This window comes from Felis catus, chromosome A1 (assembly GCF_018350175.1).
Source record: "Felis catus isolate Fca126 chromosome A1, F.catus_Fca126_mat1.0, whole genome shotgun sequence".
Taxonomy (NCBI): domain Eukaryota; kingdom Metazoa; phylum Chordata; class Mammalia; order Carnivora; family Felidae; genus Felis; species Felis catus.
The window spans coordinates 100,481,296-100,501,059 of NC_058368.1; the positions used below are offsets into that span (position 1 = coordinate 100,481,296).

At 44.3% G+C, this 19,764-nt stretch overlaps 1 protein-coding gene and 1 long non-coding RNA gene across 11 annotated transcripts in view; one reads left to right on the forward strand and one right to left on the reverse strand.

Annotated features, from left to right (window-relative positions):
* SNCAIP (synuclein alpha interacting protein) overlaps positions 1 to 19,764 on the forward strand; it is a 159,385-nt gene that overhangs the window by 136,951 nt on the left and 2,670 nt on the right. For 8 of the 10 annotated variants that reach the window (XM_011281801.4, XM_023254634.2, XM_045058171.1 and 5 more), the window contains 4 exons: positions 2,126 to 2,295; positions 7,704 to 7,796; positions 8,338 to 9,406; positions 10,707 to 10,777. In XM_011281801.4, coding sequence (XP_011280103.1) covers positions 2,126 to 2,295; positions 7,704 to 7,796; positions 8,338 to 9,406; positions 10,707 to 10,777 — 1,403 coding nt within the window. The other 2 variants (XM_023254650.2, XM_023254645.2) reach the window with 2 other exon arrangements.
* On the reverse strand, positions 7,580 to 8,338 carry LOC111560569. Its single transcript, XR_002742570.2, has 2 exons — positions 8,195 to 8,338; positions 7,580 to 8,039 (listed from the first exon to the last, which is right to left on the reverse strand). It is a non-coding gene; the product is annotated as an uncharacterized LOC111560569 (long non-coding RNA).

A 19,764-nucleotide genomic window follows, 5' to 3' on the forward strand; every position in this document is an offset into this window, starting at 1 on the left:
ATGTTAAAAATTTTTTTAAAAATCACAGGTGTTTCTTTTGGAAGCAATAGTACCTTTGACTCATAAATCCAGAGATACATTTCTTCTTGATAGTGTCAAAGACTATGTCAGATTGTGGCAGTTGACTAATACTGATGGGACAGCTCTTCTAATGTTACCACAGTATAAATAGAAAAGAAGTTTGATTTTTTTTTAAGGTTTATTTATTTGCGGGGTGCCCGGGTGGCTCAGTCTGTTGAGTGACCGACTGGCTCAGGTCATGATCTCACGATTTGTGAGTCCAAACCCCGCATCAGGCTCTGTGCTAACAGCTCAGAGCCTGGAGCCTGCTTCGGATTCTGTGTCTCCCCCTCCTCTTCGTGCTCTGTCTCTCTCTCTCTCTCTCTCTCTCTCTCTCTCAAAAATAAACAACGTTAAAAAATTTTTAAGAAAAAGTTTATTTGCGAGAAGGGGTGGGGGACAGACGGCAGGGGGAGAGAATCCCAAGCAGGATCTGCGTTGTCAGCACAGAGCCCGATGCGACGCTGGTTCTCATGAACCCGTGACATCATGACCTGAGCCGAATTCAGGAGTCAGACACTCACCCGACGGAGCCACCCAGGCACCCTGATTTTTTTTTTTTTTTAATTACTGGTGTCAACCATGGCCCATCAAGTCTCTCTTCTTTACTAATGATGACCTTGGCCGGGTTCCATAACTTTCTGCTTGCTTGCGACGTAACATTGCTCCAAACCAGTTTAAAATCTCAATCTTCTATACTCTGGTTTCTCTTCAGATCGCATAAATCTTTCGCCTTTTAAAATCTCAGTCTTCTGATTCAAAGTATTCTGCTCTCCAACCCAGATTAGACTCAGGGTTCAAGGGACTTGGCCAGGAGACAGAGGCATGATTGGCTTTGTACACCCGTCTCCTATCCCTTCCCCCTATTCCTATTCTCCTCTCTCTTCTGGGCTCAGTGTTGGAGACAAGGAAGAGATAGGAGGGAAAAGTCAACTGATGCTTTGCTTAACGTCAGAGGTCATGGCACTCTCCCTGAAAGCTGTCGTTGCTTCTTTGGCTCACTGTGGTTGGCCACTAATGTCCTCTGTGGCAGCCTTCAGATGCTGACCCTCTGCTGGGCTTGGTGGGTGAGGCCTCTCTGGAGCCTCCCCACTGATACCTGACGGGAGACATCTGGCCCTAGCATCACATCCTTGTCCCCCATACACTTCCCTCTGCCTATGTAACACCTCCCTGCTCTTGCTGCTGGAGAACCCTCTTCTTCTCTAAGTGGCATGATAGCCAGCTCAGCCCCCTTCTGTAACGTCTGCTCAATTGATGGGTCATGCTCTTGCCCAACACGTGGTGGGAGTGTGGGTTGCTTCACAGCCCCTCCAGATCATTTTGCTCGAGTTCTTTTTCTTTCTGCTGCGGTCGGCTCAGCCACAGATCACGCATGCTTCCCAAGCAAATAGGAACAGGTAAACAAAATTCCACTCTGTCCTCTTTACACGCATCCCCAACTCCTTAAAAAAAAAATTGTATTTATTTTTGAGAGCGAGAGAGACAGAGCATGAGCGGGGCAGGGGCAGAGAGAGAGGGAGACACAGAATCCGAAACAGGCTCCAGGCCCTGAGCTGTCAGCACAGAGCCCAATGCGGGGCTTGAACTCACAGACCAGACCACGAGATCATAACCGAGCCACCCAGGCACCCCTCGCATCCCCAACTTTATGGGCCCACACACTGAAAGGGACAGAGCAGCTCACCACTGCCTGTCCCTGCTCAGGAGGCAGCCTCCTGGGGACAGCATCAGGCCCGCCCCTTACAGCTCCTTGGAGGCTCGGTGGGATCCGAAGCAGTGACATTGGCTCTCAATGTCATTGAGAGCTCTCAATGACATTGGCTCTGCTGCACTTTTGTAGGCTGTGGGGAAAGTGATAGCAGCTCCTGCAACCTCGCCAGAACCTCTCTTTTGCATGTCATGGTCCCCCCTCGCCCGCTACCCCAGCCCGCTCTGGACTCCCGTAACTGGTTTGGGACTAACAGGAAAAGTTCCATTCGCCTTTCTGTTACAGTCCTATGAAAAAACAAAAATGCTGCAGGGGAGGTCTTGGAATGACACGTGCCTTTGCATTTTCTGACAGACATTGGTTGAATACGGAGCAAATGTCACCATGCACAACCACGCCGGGGAGAAGCCCTCCCAGAGCGCTGAGCGCCACGGGCACACCCTGTGCTCCCGGTACCTGGTGGTGGTGGAGACCTGCATGTCGCTGGCCTCTCAGGTGGTGAAGCTGACCAAGCAGCTGAAGGAGTAAGTGACCCATTCTTGCCGTGACCACCGAGACTGGCTTGTCCCCACTTCGCTTAGGTTTGAGCCAGGTGCTTTGGTTGTAGCAGTCTCATGCTGGTTGAACAGGGAATTCCTAGCCTTCCTCTCTCGGCTTTTCTTCTTCTGTCCCAGGTCTTCCCGGCCAGCACCTGTGCCGCAGGTACCAGAGGCAAATTGGCGTTTAAACAACCAGTGCAGAGCAAACTTCCTAAGCAGGGAACGTAAGGTGTGTGGGATGACAGACGGGCTCTCTCTGCGTGCGTATCTCCAGGGCCAACTTCTTAGCGGTCATAGAAGGAACACACAGGCAGCGTCCCCAGACTCCTGTCCTTTACGTGCTAGGAAATCATTAAGTGCCTGGGAGAGAAAAACAAAAAACAAAAAAAGCAAAAAACTAGAGATAGACCCATTTACCAGCTTTGCAAAAGAGAAATGTGTATTTGAGGAATTACAGACAGATGATCTGGCAACCATCACCAGTTAATTTATTAGAAAAATTAAGCAGACGATTCGTGACTCTTCAGAACGCAGGAGAGTGTTCGGTCAGCGTGATGTTACTTAAAAGCTTCTTGGTCTAGACGGAGTGAGTTCTGTTCTCGCCAAGATTATTGAACAGCTACCCACTGCTTACCTAGACGTCAGGAACCATTTGTGGGAGGTTGTCAGGATAAGCGTGAAGAGAGGGGGACAGTGGAGAAGCTGTCAGGTAGGTCTCTAGCAGGATGAAGATCAAGGTGCCGACAGCACTTTAGAGGATTAAAGTCAGACTTTGGGAAACACCAGCCTAATGACAGTTACCGTATTGGGGAGGGAATCACTAAAAATCGGAATCAGCATTCAGAGTCATGTTGACAGATTAGGAGGATGAACCCTAAAAATTAAATGTTAGAAGCAAAATACGAAGTGTTTTAAATTATTTTTAAAAACCTTCTTTTTCCCAGTTGAAAAGAGATGTATGGTGGATGGCAGGCCTTACCTGATTACAGGTGTAACCAGGCCACAGTCTGGTACATCCCTGGACCCTCCAGCTCTTCTCTAAGCTTGGGAAAACCTTGGTCTCCCTACTTCCCCCGCTCTTGTCTCAGAGGCCAGGTCTCTCTATACCCTCCTACCCTCCCTACTAGAATGCCCTCTTTAATGAAAACCCAGTTAGGTTTTCACTGGAAACAGGACTTAAAAATTGAGGATGTTTGTTCAGATGAGCGCTGGGTATTGTATTATATGTAAGTGATGAATCCCTGGGTTCTATTCCTGAAGGCATTGTTACACAGTATATTAATGAAGTTGAATTGAAATAAGTAAATTTTAAATTTTTTTTTTAACGTTTATTTATTTTTGAGACAGAGAGAGACAGAGGATGAATAGGGGAGGGTCAGAGAGAGGGAGACACAGAATCCGAAACAGGCTTCAGGCTCTGAGCTGTCAGCACAGAGCCCGACGCAGGGCTCGAACTCACGGACCGCGAGATCATGACCTGAGCCGAAGTTGGCCGCCCAACCAACTGAGCCACCCAGGCGCCCCAGAAATAAGTAAATTTTAAAGATTAAAAAAAAAATGTTTCTTTTATGTATTTTGAGAGAGGGAAAAAAAAAGAGCATGAGCAGGGGAGGGGCAGAGAGAGAGAGGGAGAGAGGGAATCCCAGGCAGGCTCCCTGCCATCAGCGCAGAGCCTGACTCGGGATTTTGTTACAAACTGTGAGATGACCTGAGCTGAAATCAAGAGCCAGACGCTTAGCCTACTGAGCCACCCAGGTGCCCCTAAATAAATAAATTTTAAAAAGAAATAAAATAAAAATTGTAATGGGAAGAATAAAGCAAAATTAAACATTAAAGGAGTTCCCTCCAAGTATCCTCTGCCCAGTTACACAAATCTCCCCAGGGGGAGGGAGCAAAGTGAGCTTTAAGAACTTCTTGCAACTGAGGGGAAAATGCCCACAAACTCACAACTCAGTAAGTTACGTTTCCATAGCGAACATCCTTGTACACATGTCTTTAGGTACATGTGTAGGTATTTCTAAAGCTAAGCTCCTAGAAAGGCAATTGCTAGAACACAGGGCATAAGTATTTAAAATGTGGATAGATGCTGCCTAATATCCTTCCAGAAATACTGTAGCAATATCCCTGCCCCCCAGTAGTCTATGGGGGGGGGGCGCCATTCAGAGGAGCTTTCAAATAATCCAGGAGAATTTTTTTTTCTAAAGATTCATACTCGGAAAGACCAAAAAACATGGTCCTCAGTCTCTATAGCGTGGAGTTGTGAGCTTTTCATGAGCTATAATAGCTGTTTTATTGGTGAGCAGTTCAAGGTCAGGGTCTTGGCTGCCTTCCCTGTCGATGGGCCTAGGATAAAATACACATGTATGCTAATAGATAACAGCTCTTCTGCTGTTTCCAAAGCTGAATGCTGTAGCCAGCTATCGTTAGGCCAGTGACAAGATAAAATATGAGAAGTTATGTTGTAGACCCTGGTCTTTTACTTACCATGTTCCTCAGTGAGATGGGTGAAACTAGAAGTGAAAAGGGAAGTCCACTTAGTCTAGCCACAGCACCCTATACCCTTCAAGCTCCAGGGCACCAACAACACAGAAAGGTGAAAAAGGAGGATTGAAAAATAAGAGTTTTTCTAGTCCAAAATTTTGAGTGAGAGACAGTGCTGAATGCCTTTTCCTACTAGAATAACTTTACTCTTTATCATTATAAAGATAATTACTATTTAAAAATGGCAACCTCCAGGGGTGCCTGGGTGGCTCAGTCAGTTAAGTGTCCGACTCTTGATTTTGGCTCAGGTCATGATCTCATGGTCCATGAGTTCAAGGCCTACAGTGGGCCCTGTGCTGACGGCGTGGAACCTGCTTGGGATTCTGTCTCCCTCTCTCTCTTCCCCTCCCCTGCTGTCTCTCTCTCTCTCTCTCTCTCTCTCTCTCTCTCTCTCTCTCTCAAAACAAGTAAATAAAAAATTTAAAAAAACATTTAAATGGCAACCTTCAGCTCTGTTAGAAGTCCTCATGTACAAGCCTAGGTCTCCCTGGTTGAATTATGTCCTGTCCTAAAAATAAAAGATAAATTGAAGTCCTAACCTCTAGTACCTCAGAATGTATGCCTGTTTGGAAATGGGGTCTTTATAGAAGGAATCAAGTTAAAATGATCTCACAAACCCTGAGATCATGACCCGAGCTGAAGTCGGATGCTTAACCAACTGAGCCACCCAGGCGCCCCTGCTGTCTCCTTCTTTAGACAATTAAATTTTCAGTAGGTGAGTCACAGAACGAGTGAGATAAACTGAGATCATAGACTTTTCTTTTCTTAGGGATGAAATGTTAGGACTAAAACTGACCATGTCTGAAAAACAAAGTACTTGGGGAGATGGCAGGGTATCCTCGTGGTCTGATCTCACAGAACTAGGTTTAGGTGGCCAGTGGTTGTTGAGTATGTGCAGTGACACTCAGCAAGGAGAACGCTAGGCTTCCTCAAGCCTGTATCTAAAGTCTGGCGGTCGTCATAAGGACACTTGTAATTCATTCATTTGGTTCCACACCCTGGCCCATGAGAGAGTCTACCATTTTTGATGCTACCTGTATTCATTTTCTACTCCTATAAGAAATCAGCACACACCTAGTGGCTTAAAACAACACATTCCTCTTGCAACTCTGTAGGTCTGAAACCTGGAATGGGTCTCCAGATTAAAATTGAGTTGTCTGCAGGCTATGTTGCTTTCTGGAGGCTCTAGAATGAGAGTCCGGTTGCAGAATCAGTTCCTTGTGGTCGTAGGACCAAGGTTCCCTTCTTTTGCTGGCTGTCAGCTGAGGGTCACCGCCAGCACCTAGAGGCCGCTGCATTTCTTGGCTCCTGGCCCCTTCCTTCCTCTTCAGAGCCAGCACTCACAGATGGAGTCCTCACACTGAGTGCGTCTGACCTCATCTTCCTCCTCCTCACTGTTAAAGACATGTGGTTGGATGGCATAACCAATAATAATAACCTAAGATAGCCTCCCTGGTTTCCTGTCAGCCAATAACAACCTTAATTCTATCTGCAACACTAATTCTCTTTTGCCACATAAAATAACGTATATTCTCACCTTCCAGGGATTAGAATCTGATGGCCGTCCTTGGGGGGTGGCGGGTGGTCATAAAACGAATAAAGAGTTCAGTAAATACTGCTTATTCTTCTAAAGTCAGAATCAGTTGGATTCACTTTTTTCAAGTTCTCTAATTATGTTTTCTAAACAGATGTTCATTTCCGTCATCTGCGGCATTTAACTGATTTTTCTTAAATTTAAAGCACGTTCTGATACCATTGAAAGTACCTTCCGCTTTTGTGTCCAGAATAAATTGAGCGTTGCCATACCAGGTTTCCCTTTATGTAAGAAAATGCTAAGTTATTTCATTGTTTTTACCCCCTGTGGGAATAGTCTGCTTTTGTTGCTCTTATTCTGCTCTTTTCTGATCACTGCATTAATACAATTACTTTAAAGATTTAAACAGTGTGGAAAGAGTAAATAATACATATAAGTATGATATAAGCATATATGTTAAAAGTAAAGATTTAAACAGTGTGGAAAGAGTAAATAATACATATAAGTATGATATAAGCATATATGTTATAAGTAAAGATTTAAACAATGTGGAAAGAGTAAATAATCCATATATGATATAAGCATATATGTTATAAGTAATATATATTTTATATACAGAGAGGGATTTCTTAAAAATGTTTCTTTGGGCTCTGGGTTGATGGCTCAGAGCCTGGAGCCTGTTTCCGATTCTGTGTCTCCCTCTCTCTCTGCCCCTCGCCCGTTCATGCTCTGTCTCTCTCTGTCCCAAAAATAAATAAACGTTGAAAAAAAAAAAGACATAAAAATATATTTAAAAAAATGTTTCTTTTATATTTCTCTCATATAAAGAAATTTATATTTATATTTATATTCTTTTGTTTCTTAAAATATAAAAAAAATTATACTACCCCCACTATTTTTATAACTTCCTTTTTTACTTAATATATGTATGTATATATATGTATATGTATTTCTATATCTATATGTATCTACTTTATACATATACTACGGAAACTTTTTCCATGTCATGGCTACTGGAATAGATCGTCATTTTTAATAGCTGCCTCTATGGAAGCAACTAAATTATTCACTGAGTCTTATTGATGAGCATTTAGGCTACTTAGAGTTTCTTGCTAATGTGAATAATAAGCATCCTTTTGGGTAATTGACTGTGTCTTTCGAAGATTTCTGCACGGTAAGGACGAAGGACATGCGTATTTGTAAGGCTTTGGGATTTATTGCAATTTATTGCAAATTATCATGACAAAATTTATACCTACTCACTTATAGTAGTGGCCATGTATCAGAGAGCTTATGTGTCTCGCTTCACTTTTCCCAGACAGACAATGGAACGTGTCACACTGCAGAACCAGCTCCAACAACTTCTAGAAGCCCAGAAATCAGAGGACAAGTCCCTCCTTTCCTCACCCAGGTAATACCAGGAACATTAATGGTTAGAGTTCTTAGGTGTCTTTAGTCTCTGAGCCTTCTTTTGGACTTTAAGAAGACAAAAACAGCACATATTTTATGTTTATAGAGAGGAATAAATATGAGACGTTACAGGGGGAAAACGCCCTGGACCTGATGTCAGAAGACCCGGCTTCATCTCTGGTTCTGCCATTTCTTCATTCTCTGACTACAGAAAAGTCACAGTCAGATTCCTTCATTTCTTCACCTGTGAAATGGGAATAAGGATAAGTAGGTGTATAAGGTTGGTGAAGATGAGAATAATGAATGCAGTTGGCACAACATTGATGTGTAAACAGTAAAACAGTAGATCTCTCATCATAGCATTAGGTAGGAGGCCCACTACACTGTGGTCATGGTTACCTCTCTGGAGTTATTTGGAGATTGATGAGCACAGACATTAAGTGATTTTTCTTATTCCAGTCCTGTCGATCTGTAAGTCGTTAGTGGCAGTGGAGGCAATCAGTGATAGGAGATCACCTCATATGTTCTTCATCATCTTTCAGTTCGCCATCCTCCCCCGCTTCCAGAAGGTCCCAGTGGAAATCTCCAGATGCGGATGATGAGTCTGTAGCCAAGAGCAAACCCGGGGTCCAAGAGGGGATTCAGGTGCTCGGAAGCCTGTCGGCATCCAGCCGGGCCAGGGCCAAAGCAAAAGATGAAGATTCTGACAAAATCCTCCGCCAGTTACTGGGGAAGGATATCTCAGAGAGTGTCTGCACCCAGGAAAAGCTGTCCTTGGAATTCCAGGATGCTCAGGCTTCTTCTAGAAACTCGAAGAAGATCCCTGCAGACAAGAGGGAGCTGAAGTTGGCTCGGCTGAGGCAGCTGATGCAGCGGTCCCTGAGTGAGTCCGACACCGATTCCAACACCTCTGAGGACCCCAAGAGCACACCCGTGAGGAAGGCCGACAGGCCCAGACCGCAGCCCATCGTGGGAAGTGTGGAGAGTGTGGACAGCGCAGAAAGCCTGCACCTGATGATCAAGAAACACACGTTGGCATCAGGACGCAGGTTTCCTTTTGGTATCAAAGCCTCCAAATCCCTAGACGGCCATAGCCCATCTCCCACCTCCGAGAGCAGCGAACCTGACTTGGAATCCCAGTGTCCCGCCTCAGGGACCACTCCCCCAAGCCAGCCCTCCGGAGACCCTACTCAGCCCAGCCCTGACAGCACCGCCACCCAGAAAGTGGCCATGAGCCCCAAGAGTGCCCTCAAGTCTCCGTCTTCCAAGCGCCGGACATCTCAGAACTTAAAACTCCGAGTTACCTTTGAGGAGCCCGTGGTCCAGATGGAGCAAGCTAGCCTCGAGCCCACTGGGGAGAAGGACAGAGATAAGGGCAGGACCCCCCAGAGGACCTCTACAGGTAGCGAATCGGGGGATCAACTGAAAAGGCCTTTTGGAACCTTCCGGTCTATCATGGAGACGCTCAGTGGCAACCAGAACAATAATAACAATTACCAGGCAGCCAACCAGCTGAAGACCTCCACACTGCCGTTAACCTCACTTGGAAGGAAGACAACAGATGCCAAGAGAAGTCCAGTGAGCTCTGCTAGCAAAGGAAAGAATAAGGCGGTGAGTACCTTTTGGAGAATGTCCCATTTCTTGCCTGTGAATTCACTGTGCTGTTCCTAACACTACAGATTGCTGACCTTTGCCACCTTGAGGGAATCCCCAGAAAATTCCAAAGGGATGCATGGGCAGCTAAGTCCATGTGTTCTTTAAGGAGATATGTCATATTAAAGTATATACGCTTTGCTCTTCCTTGGAAAATATGCTGAAAGAGAAAGATGAAAGAAATCACAGGAGGTTATATTCTGGTCTCCCAGTTTCCCAAAATAGTTTCATCCTTGAGTGTTAGGAGTCCTAAACTGGAAGGCATTTCTGCAAGATGAGACCACCAATCGATGTGAAATCAGGCCCTTCCTTGGCACAGATTCTGCCTCAGGAAGAGTTTGTTCTCCTCATCTGACCGGATAGTTTATCCTCAAGCCCGATTAAAGAGCGCATAAATAGAAACTCTATTTCCAAAGACTTAACTACTCCACTTTGGAATGACCTTTGAAATGAATACACCACAGGGACCTCCACGTTGGCGTTTTTTGATACTCGCCCCTGAGTGTTGATCAGGATGCCATAGCAGTCTGAAGCACTTGGCAGCACATAAGGGATGGCAGAGTGTGGCGGGAACTATATCTTATAATTGCATTTACTAGAAAACCGGGGACTATAATCTGTGGTTTCAAACTGGTGAATGGGAGATATGAATGTCTTTGTAGGCTGTAGGCAATGTGTCCTGTATGCTCTGCACATGCCATGCCATCCAAAAAATGGTACAGTAGCCAAAATGCGAAATGCTGAGGGGTAGAAGGACCTAGAATATCCATCCTGCGATCTAGAGAGTCACAGCCTGCATAATTGATAATTTGCCATATAGTAAAATTCCATTACAGTTCGGTTGAAGAACTGTCCAGATTCCTTTTGCAATACCAAAATCGAGTTTCAGTTAGTATCTAATGAATTGAACACCGATTTTAGCTATACGTTGATTTCCAACGTCAGTTGCCTTTGTTGCAAAGGACTTCCTCACATGTATATTTCCGCGAGAAAAGTCACACCCCTGCCCCGAAGCCCAGCCCCTTTGGGTGTCGTATGCCCAAACTCACCTTGCTCAAATAAGACTTTCCCGAGTAACTTAATGGGTTCTGTCACTCAGGAGTAAGAGAAGGATCCCACCAGCTCCCCGTGCCCCTCGAAGTACGTATGAAGCTTGCGTCCACTAATCTGCCTCCTGCATGCTTCCTGTTTATCGAGACGCGTGCATGTGCTGAGCTCCTTGCATGTTTTCAGATGATGTCTGATTGCACCTCTCTAGGAGATGTACGGCAGCTGCGTCACCCTTTCCTCTAACACGCTGACCGAAGAGCCTCTGCGTAACCGTGCACGGTACGTGGTGCTAGCGGGTGCCTTGCGCAGCAGGGCCACGCCTTTGCTTTCAGTTGCATGACCTTGTAAATTACGGTACCAGAGCACCCTTAGCAGGAGCCGAAAGGAAGAAGAAAATGCCACCTTTCCCCCCGCAAGTAGAAGCAGCCAGTCTTATAAGATGGGCCTTAGGAAGGGAAACAGTGCCCTATTGGAGGGGCTTTGATCCAGCCGCAGAGAGCGGAGGAATCTACTCAGCTTACAGACGCCCTGTGTCTCCCAGTTGACTTTGGCTTTCAGGCTTTGTTTTAATGGAGTCAAGTACCAAGTAAGTCTAGAAATTAAACTTCCTGTCACGGGTGGAATGAGCCCATCTCTGATCAGAATCAGCACTGCGAAGCAGTGGTGAGGTTTGGTTTCATCGCTGATCCTCAGGCTGAAAGCGTCATCACCGCGCTTGGGAGAAACAGGGCCCTGCCATTCTGAGATTGCGCTAGCTTAACACTCGGAACCGCCGCACCCATCAGTGAGCCAGTCTGTGAGCCCACCAGTGACACAGGGGTCTTTCTCAAACAAAATGTTTACGGTCCAAAGTGCATGGGCTGTGCACCTGAAAGGATCATGTCCGAAGGTCCCCGGCGGCTCAGGCACTTCCCTGGGCCAAGTCCTTCTGCATCAGGACTTTATTTCCTCCCGAGGGAATGCGCACCACTTCCTGACAAAGCAGGAAATGGAAAAGGAGAGTGGTCCAGGGTGAGTGCATGTAACCAGTGCCCTGTGACTGGCTTCTCTCGGAAGTAACCCCCAAATTCATCAGAAGGAAGACTGTCGCTTGTAAATCACTCAAACTTAATTTAATTTAATGACTTAAATTAAAGGAACACAATGGCACCTCCTCCAGCACCCTTCCCAAACCCTCCACAATGTTTTGGCGAATGTATGCCTGTTTGTAGGTATAATGATAAACACACACGAATAGGGGTGTGTTTGTTGTTGTGAGGGTAAATTTCAGGTCAGAATACCAAGGTGCAAGAAATGTCGTTCTCCTTCTTCCCCCCCCTTTAAATCAAATGTAATCAGGCTGGAAGAAAGGTAAATCCCCATCATTTCAGGGAGTGCCCCTAGGGGTGTCACTAAGTCAGTGTATTGAAGGAAACACCTTGGAGCTTGGGTATTAACTGGTCACCACCATTCAGTTTGGGTCAGACTCACATGTTGCCTGAGTCTGGGCTGCTTCTGTCCACAATGGAGCAGGGAATCGTGGCCAGTGCTGAGAACCCATTGCTTACTGGCTTTTTTTCTTTTCCTCTCAACCCATCTTCCCCACTCCTATACCCTTCTCAGTCCCATATGAGGTCCAGTGTGTCTTCAGGTGCCTGGAAAATTCTGCTTTTGTCATTAAACAGAAGTCACCAACAATACCCTCAGGAAAGGCAGCACAAAGACTTGGCAAACTCTTGGGAGAGAGAAGGAGAACATCTCTCCTCTCTTACAGGTTCCTCCAGTACCCGGAAACAAGACAGTTGGTATCACAGTAGAACCATCCTGCCAGAAATATTTCATCCTGTCTTTTCACAAGCAAAGGAGCAAAGCTGAGCTGTCTTCTATACTATAATTATAAAAAAATTTTTTTTAACGTTTATTTATTTTTGGGACAGAGAGAGACAGAGCATGAACGGGGGAGGGGCAGAGAGAGAGGGAGACACAGAATCGGAAACAGGCTCCAGGCTCTGAGCCATCAGCCCAGAGCCCGTCGCGGGGCTCGAACTCACGGACTGCGAGATCGTGACCTGGCTGAAGTCGGACGCTCAACCGACTGTGCCACCCAGGCGCCCCTATACTATAATTATAAAAACACCTGGGTGCTCAGTTGGTTATGTGTCTGACTCTTGATTTTGGCTCCAGTCGTGATCTCACAATCTGTGAGTTCAAGCCCCGCATCGGGCTCTCCATCAGCGCAGAGCCTGCTTCAGATCTTCTCTCTCCCTCTGTATCTACCCCTCCCCCACTTGCATACGCAAAATAAATAAAAACATTGAAAGAAAAAAATCAGAGCACAAAAGAGGTTTTAGGGCTACTCAGCTGTCTGACACTAGGGTACCACTTTTGTACTCCGTTTAAGAAACAGTCCTTCAGAAGGTTCAGTCTTGAACCTCAAATTCACTGGCTTTACATATTAACAGAGTTTGAGAGCAGTGATCAGCAGAAACCCCAAAATAAAAATATTCAGTGTATTTTATTAAGTAAGCACCCCTTACTGACCCCTTCCCCTCCCTACCTTATAAATTAAACTCTCCTCGATCATGGTTGCAATTTAGCATGTGTTCCGTAGAAAGTGAAAACTCACCAGTTTGCTCAGGCTGGAGAGGAGAGGTTTCTGTGACTCACTCATAATTACAGAGGCAGAGAGAACAAGGCCGGAGTTCACTCCTTAGATAAAGTAAGTATGGATAGCTGTAGTTGAAATGAAGCTTCCTCAGAGAAATGAAATAGCATGAGATTGTGAGCATGAAAAACACCTAAGTGACTCTAATGCTTGCTCCATTTTGCCTTGGGGACCATAGAAAGAACATCCCACAGAAGGACGCAATATGGAAAGAAACCCAAGTGTTCATCCATCAGGGACGCCTTCAAATCTTGGCCCAAGAGTTTGCTTGAAGGCTAAATGACTCCTCTCGGGTAGCAGGGATTCCCCAGGATTATATAACTTTGGAAACCACTGGGGGTCATTGGGTTGGAGTTGGTTCCAAACATTATGCCCCTGAACGGCCTTATTGCTGTGTCCCCGGAGAAAGAGAGGGGGCAGTGAGACCTAGTTCCAGGCAGATGCTGGAACCACATTTTAGTCCCTAAGAAACATCTGTTTTTCCTGGTAAGAGAAAAATATGGGCAATAAATGCATTTTAAAGAATATCACCTCTGTATGGTAGTTCTGTTTACTATTTATTTTTCTAAATTGGTCACAGCTTGAGAGCAAAAAATCTAAATTTCTTTTCAATGTCCTTTAAAAGTAGATTCAACTCCATTACTTTGGACAGCTTTCCCAGTGTGTTTTCAACTGCAGAGGATGACTTTGTTTATAACAAGCAGATTTATCTTTACTTTTCCTTATAAAGGACAAGTTGGTTTTGAGTTATTACAACTCCAAGGGAATGTTTGCAATTATTTGTCTTAAAATGCCAATAAGACATTCATTTCCCAGACTTTAAGTCCATGTGAGACCTATAACACAGGAAGTGAGATTTGATTCCAGCTACCAATAGGCAGAGAGCATTATCCCCTGGCCGCCATCAGTCACACCCCCTCTGACCACAGTGACATTGTGGCCTGGAACCCTAGAAGTAGCACCAGCACGAGAGCAGACTTGTTTAAAAAACATTAAGTAATGAACACCATTAGTGTTCATTTTACTGCCAAGGAATTAGCCACCCCGGGAATTACACATCCAGAACCAAGAGCTAGTATCAGATATGTTGCATCGATGTCAGCGTTGTTCGATAGCCACTTCAGCGGGAGAGGTGTATTTGGCCTGAGACGATGTGAGGCGTGGCAGTGGTCATCTGCCGTGCCCAGAAGGAGGTCAGAGTTCAGGGAACTCACCCCCGCCAGCGCGTGTGCACGCACGCACACACACGTGTATGTCCTTAGTGTCAGGGTATCGTGCTAAACAGAAAAATGAACAAAGATGTGGAAGCCATTGGAAAAGGAGAGGTGAGGCCCTGGCGTAAGGCTGTCCCAAGTACAGCGTACCCTCAGCCCCACTGACGAGCCCTTCCAGAGCCATGACAGACAGATGCAGTCAGCACAAAAGGGAATCCCTGATCCTGCTGAGTAAATACACCCTTGCCGTAGTCTCTCTGAATACAGTAAATTAACCACATTCTAATCTTGTCTTGAATTTTTTAGCATAAAGTATTTACTTTTAACCCATATGCTTTTTTAAGGATTCTCCAAGGGATGTTTCTGTAATTACTCAGTCATTGTTGCGTTACCATACTCTCTGATACATGTTGACTGCAGAGTTCTAGAATGACTTCCCCAGGGCAGACAGAGTCTTAACCAATGTAACAGTTCAGAAAAGTTGGTTCAAGCGCTAATACTAAAAGGGGATTTAGTAGTTAGAGACATTAGCAATATTATTGCTCAAAAACTGTACTTTCCACTTCTAAGCCCTGATCTGAAGTGTGTGTTCTTTTTTTTTTTTTTTAAGTTTATTTGGAGAAAGAGAGAAAGAGACAGAGAGAGAAAGCATGCAGGAGGGGCACAGAGAGAGAGAGAGAGAGAGAGAAAATCCCAAGCAGGCTCCACACTTCCAGCACAGAGCCTGATGCGGGGCTTGAACCCACCCGCCATGGGATCAGACACCCCACCGACTGAGCCACCCAGGCACTCCAGTGTGTGTTCATTCCTAATATACTAACTCTGGGACCTAGAGCCAGTCCATCAGTAGGAATTGATAGCAGGCCCCTGAGGTGCTTTCCTCAGCCCCAGAAACCCCTAGAACCCACCTGGTCAGCTTCCCCTTCACTCTTCTTCATGTATCCCCAGGTTCTGTGCTCCCTGCACAACTCACCCTGCACCCACCGTCACCTTTGCTTCCGTAGAGTTCTTACTAGTTTCAGAGGGAAAACCCTTATTTCATACTGAAGCTTTGTCCCTGTGACTTGGAGGAGAAAGAAGACCCCAATCTTGAACATTTCTCTAAGGGAAGGTTCTCCTTCGTATAGGCCACAGTACTGCACTGTCATTGGCTGTTGCATAGTACAGTTGGGTGTGTATGGAAAAATACCCATGCGTGGGGAATAGTTAAAATGATCTGACCTTCCCAGTGTCTCAGCACAACTTAGCAAACTTTTTATAAAAGCTGCAAGAGTTCCCAAGGATGACCAGAGCATGATTCACAAATGGAGGTGGTTTTTTTTAATTTTTAAAAATTTTTTAAGCTAATTTTTTTTTTTTTTTGAGAGAGAGAGAGAGAGAGAGAGCACATTGAGGATGGGGAGAGAGAGAGGAGAGAGAGAATCCCAAGCAGGTTCCACACTGTCAGCGCAGAGCCCAACAGGGGGCTCGATCCCACGAAGGTGAGATCATGACCCGAGTTGAAACCAAGAGTCAGATGCTTAACCAACTGAGCCACCCGGGCGCCCCAAAGTTTCTTTTCATATGCCCCATATACCCACTGGGAAAGGAAAAGGCACATTCCACCACAGGAAGACAGTGAAACCTAGTTTAGTCTCAAAGCCTGATGAGACCTAGAAAAAGCTATTGCAACTAAGATCCCATGTTCAATCCCTCTGCCCTTGGAAGGCAGGAAATGAGCATGTGGAACAGCCGTGAACTATAAGTAGGAGGGTACAGAGGGAACACCTGCCTTCAAACCCAAAATCACCCCACCTGAAATACATTTTTCCAGCATGTGAATTCTTGGATAAATGTAATCACAAAATTTAAGAACAAGCAACTCCTTTCTCCCACATCCACCCTCCTTTCCTCACCTCCCTCCAGGGTCCAGGTTTGAATTGTGTAATGTTCTGTTAGTGTCATATTTGCACCACCTCGGCCACCACGGGGTGTCTCCAGACATTAAAAGAGAAATGCCTGGGGGAGCCTCAGTGGCTCAGTTGATTAAGCTTCCAAGTCGTAATCTCAGCTCAGGTCAAGATCTCATGTTCCTGAGATCGAGCCCTGCATAGCACTCTACACTGGCAGCACGGAGCCTGCTTGGGATTCTCTCCCTCGCTCTCTCTCTGCCCTTCCCCTGTTATCTCTCTCTCTCTCTCTCTCTCTCAAAAATAAATGTATAAACAACAACAAAAAAAGAGCAGTGCCTGTTTATCAACTCTTAGTAAGGCTGGAGTTTCAGAGAAGCAGCAATCTGTTTGAGGCTTAAAAGTACCAGACTTTACCAGACAACTTCCAGTACCTTCACCAAGCTTCCCTGCTCCAGCCACAGTCCTTGGGGATTTTCCTTCCCACACTGAGAACAGTGCAGATACATTACCGAATGCCACAGCCTTGGTTTGCCAGTGCACTCACTGCAATGTCTTTAGCAAACAGCCACGCATTTTGCTGTGCCAGCACGAGGCAATGCTGCCTTCATAAAAGAGATCAGGGTCCAGAGACAATTAACAGAGGACACAGTTAAAACACCAGTAAACTCCGTAAAACGTATACGGTGCTTGACAGCCTCCCCATATTGCCATCTTTACCCCCAGTGTCTCGCTCAGTGCCTCGCACATGCTAGCAACCTCCTAAACATTTGGCGAGAGGGAGAGTGGAGAAAACTAAAGAGGGAAAAAGAGAAATAATAAGGACTGAGCCCATCACCCCACAGAAAGAATGGTGTCCTCTGTAAAAACCTAGGCCTTTTGATTACAACCCACCTACCTACAGTGAGTTTTAGTGTGGGTGTTTTAAGGGCAGGTTTTTATTCTTTGAACCAGAATCCCACCTTTTAGTGGGTGGGATTTCTAGATTTGCTCTCGGTAAAGTTCTGAAGGAGATCACAAAAAGTTACAAAGTCTCCCTGTTTTGGTGATCAGTGAAAATGTAATGCATGCCCGTGGGCCATTTTTGACTAATCCTCTAAGTAAATTGCTGTCTGGTCACCATGGGCTATGGAAATATGGAATCCAGGCCTGGATGAATCAGCAAGTTAGATTACTTGAAAAACTGTTACTTAAATTTAAGCCTTTCTTCTTTCCAATTTTGGTCACTGAGAATGCGATTTCATATCCAAAAATGAAATCAAGGAACAGCAAATTATCTGAATAATTCATGCCAGAATTACCCAAACACTTTTGTTCTTTTGAATACTGGTAATTCAGGACTAGGTAATTGAAGGATGCAGAGAGGCTTGAATTATCCTGATATTATTCAAATAAATGCCTCAAATTAACATTTTACTTGCTCTAGAGTCAGCCCTGTTCATGCTGGGTTTTGTCCCATGGAAAGTGTTCTTTTTTAGTATTTTATGACCACCGCACCCCTCATATTAAAGCAGAAACACTTTGTTAATGTCTAAATGATGATATTATCTTTAGACTATAACCTAAGCCTTCTTTTTCACTTTCATTTATTTTTCATTTAATTTTTTGTTGAACTTCTCTAGGTACATACAATAGTCATACTAGCATTATAACAAAAACTAGCTGTCCTCTGCCCAACCTACCGTGTCCTGTTCCCACTTTCCTGAATCAGTCATTTGGCTTTCCTTCAGATGTATTCTCTCGTATCCTGTACGGCTAAATCACATGCTCCTACAGGTTTTCAATTTTAGATGTTCTCTCTGTTACATATTGGCATTCTACTATAGAAGGTAAAAATGACAGCTAACAGTTACAAAGCATTATACGACTGTTGTAACCTTCACAACAACACAATATGGTAGATACTAGTATTATCAGATTTTGCAGATTGGAAACCAAGGCACAGAGAGATTATGTATCTTGTCCAAGTTTATACAGTAAGGATAATAAATTGTGGAGCCAGGATTCCAAAACTCAGTATTCTCCATGATGAACCAAACTTGTCTGTCTCTATTTCAGCACCCAACACTGCCCCCCACCCCCCCCCCACACACACCCCTACCTACATCCTCTTGCCACCATTAATATAGTTGGGATTAAATATATCTTTGAGATTAAATCAGTATTTGGTGTTTATTATTACTGTGGCTATCTAAGTACGATTCACAGTGAATGCATGCAGTATGCTATATCGTATTCCCTTTCTAATTATAACATTACATTTTCTGAGGAGAAAATAATTTGGACTTCTTAGTTTCCAGTTCATTTCTTAACATTTTTCTGGAGACAGAAACCTTCTTTCAGTGCATTCAGACAAATCAGGCATCTCTCAGTTTGTTCATAGAGACAACCTCTTTCCTCCTGCCCTACTCTGGGCTGCTGCTATCTGGCAGTGCTATACAGCTGCCTTCCCGGAGTTTCCCATATACATCATTCTGGGAATTTCTTTTGCTTCTCTCCTGTCTAGAGCCCTATTTCCTGAATCTGTCCTTTCTCATTTTTGGTGTATGCTCTTGTTTTGGTAAACAGATCTCCTTCTTCCTAGGGAGGTGGATGCTAAATTTGTTGAGACTCTGCCTGTCTGATAGTATCTTCAATTTGCTTTCATACTGGATTAGGTGTGTTTGGCTGGGTATAGAATTCTAGATAGGAAATTATTTTCCCACAGAATCTTGAACACATTGTTTCCTTTTCTTCTTTTTTCTAATGTGTCTGTTGAGAAGCTCCATTTCTAATTGCTAATCCCTTGGAAGTTATTACGATTTTCTCTTTATTTCCCAGTGTTATGATTTCTTGTTACTTTATCATGATTCTATTTTCATTCCTGACCTGTGGCACTTGGAAGGCTTTTTCAGTCTTGAAACCTATATGCTTCAATTCTGGGAAATGTTTTTATACGCTGTCTTTGAATGTTTTCTACATTGTAATTTCTCTGTTCACTCTTTCTAGAAATCTTATTATTGTAATGCTGGACACACTGAGTCAACCCTCAGGTCTTTATCTTTATCCATACTTTATCTTTATCCATCCTTTTTATCTTTACCCATACTTTTGCTTTTTCTAGTTCTTTCTAAGGTATTTATTGACCTATACCTTCCAATCTTTCTAATTTTTTTTTTTTATTTTTGCTGTAATAGTGTTAATTTCTAATAGTACCTTATTGGTTTTCTCTTTGTTTCCTTTTTATAGCATTATACATGCAAGACTTACTTAAATTGTACAATCAAATATAAATGTATATTTTTGTCTTTTCTTCCTTTTTGCAAAAAAGGTGGCAAGCGACAAACACAGTTTTGTCTCTTGCTTTTTCTCACCTGACACATTAAAGTTCTTTATGTATTCATGTATAAAGAGTTTCTTTATTCTTTTATATAGCCACATATTATTTCATTGTATGAATGTACTATTTTTAACCCTTCATTTTATTGACATCTGGTCATCTCCTTTTGACTTATAGCAGCTCTTTATATTTTACGTATT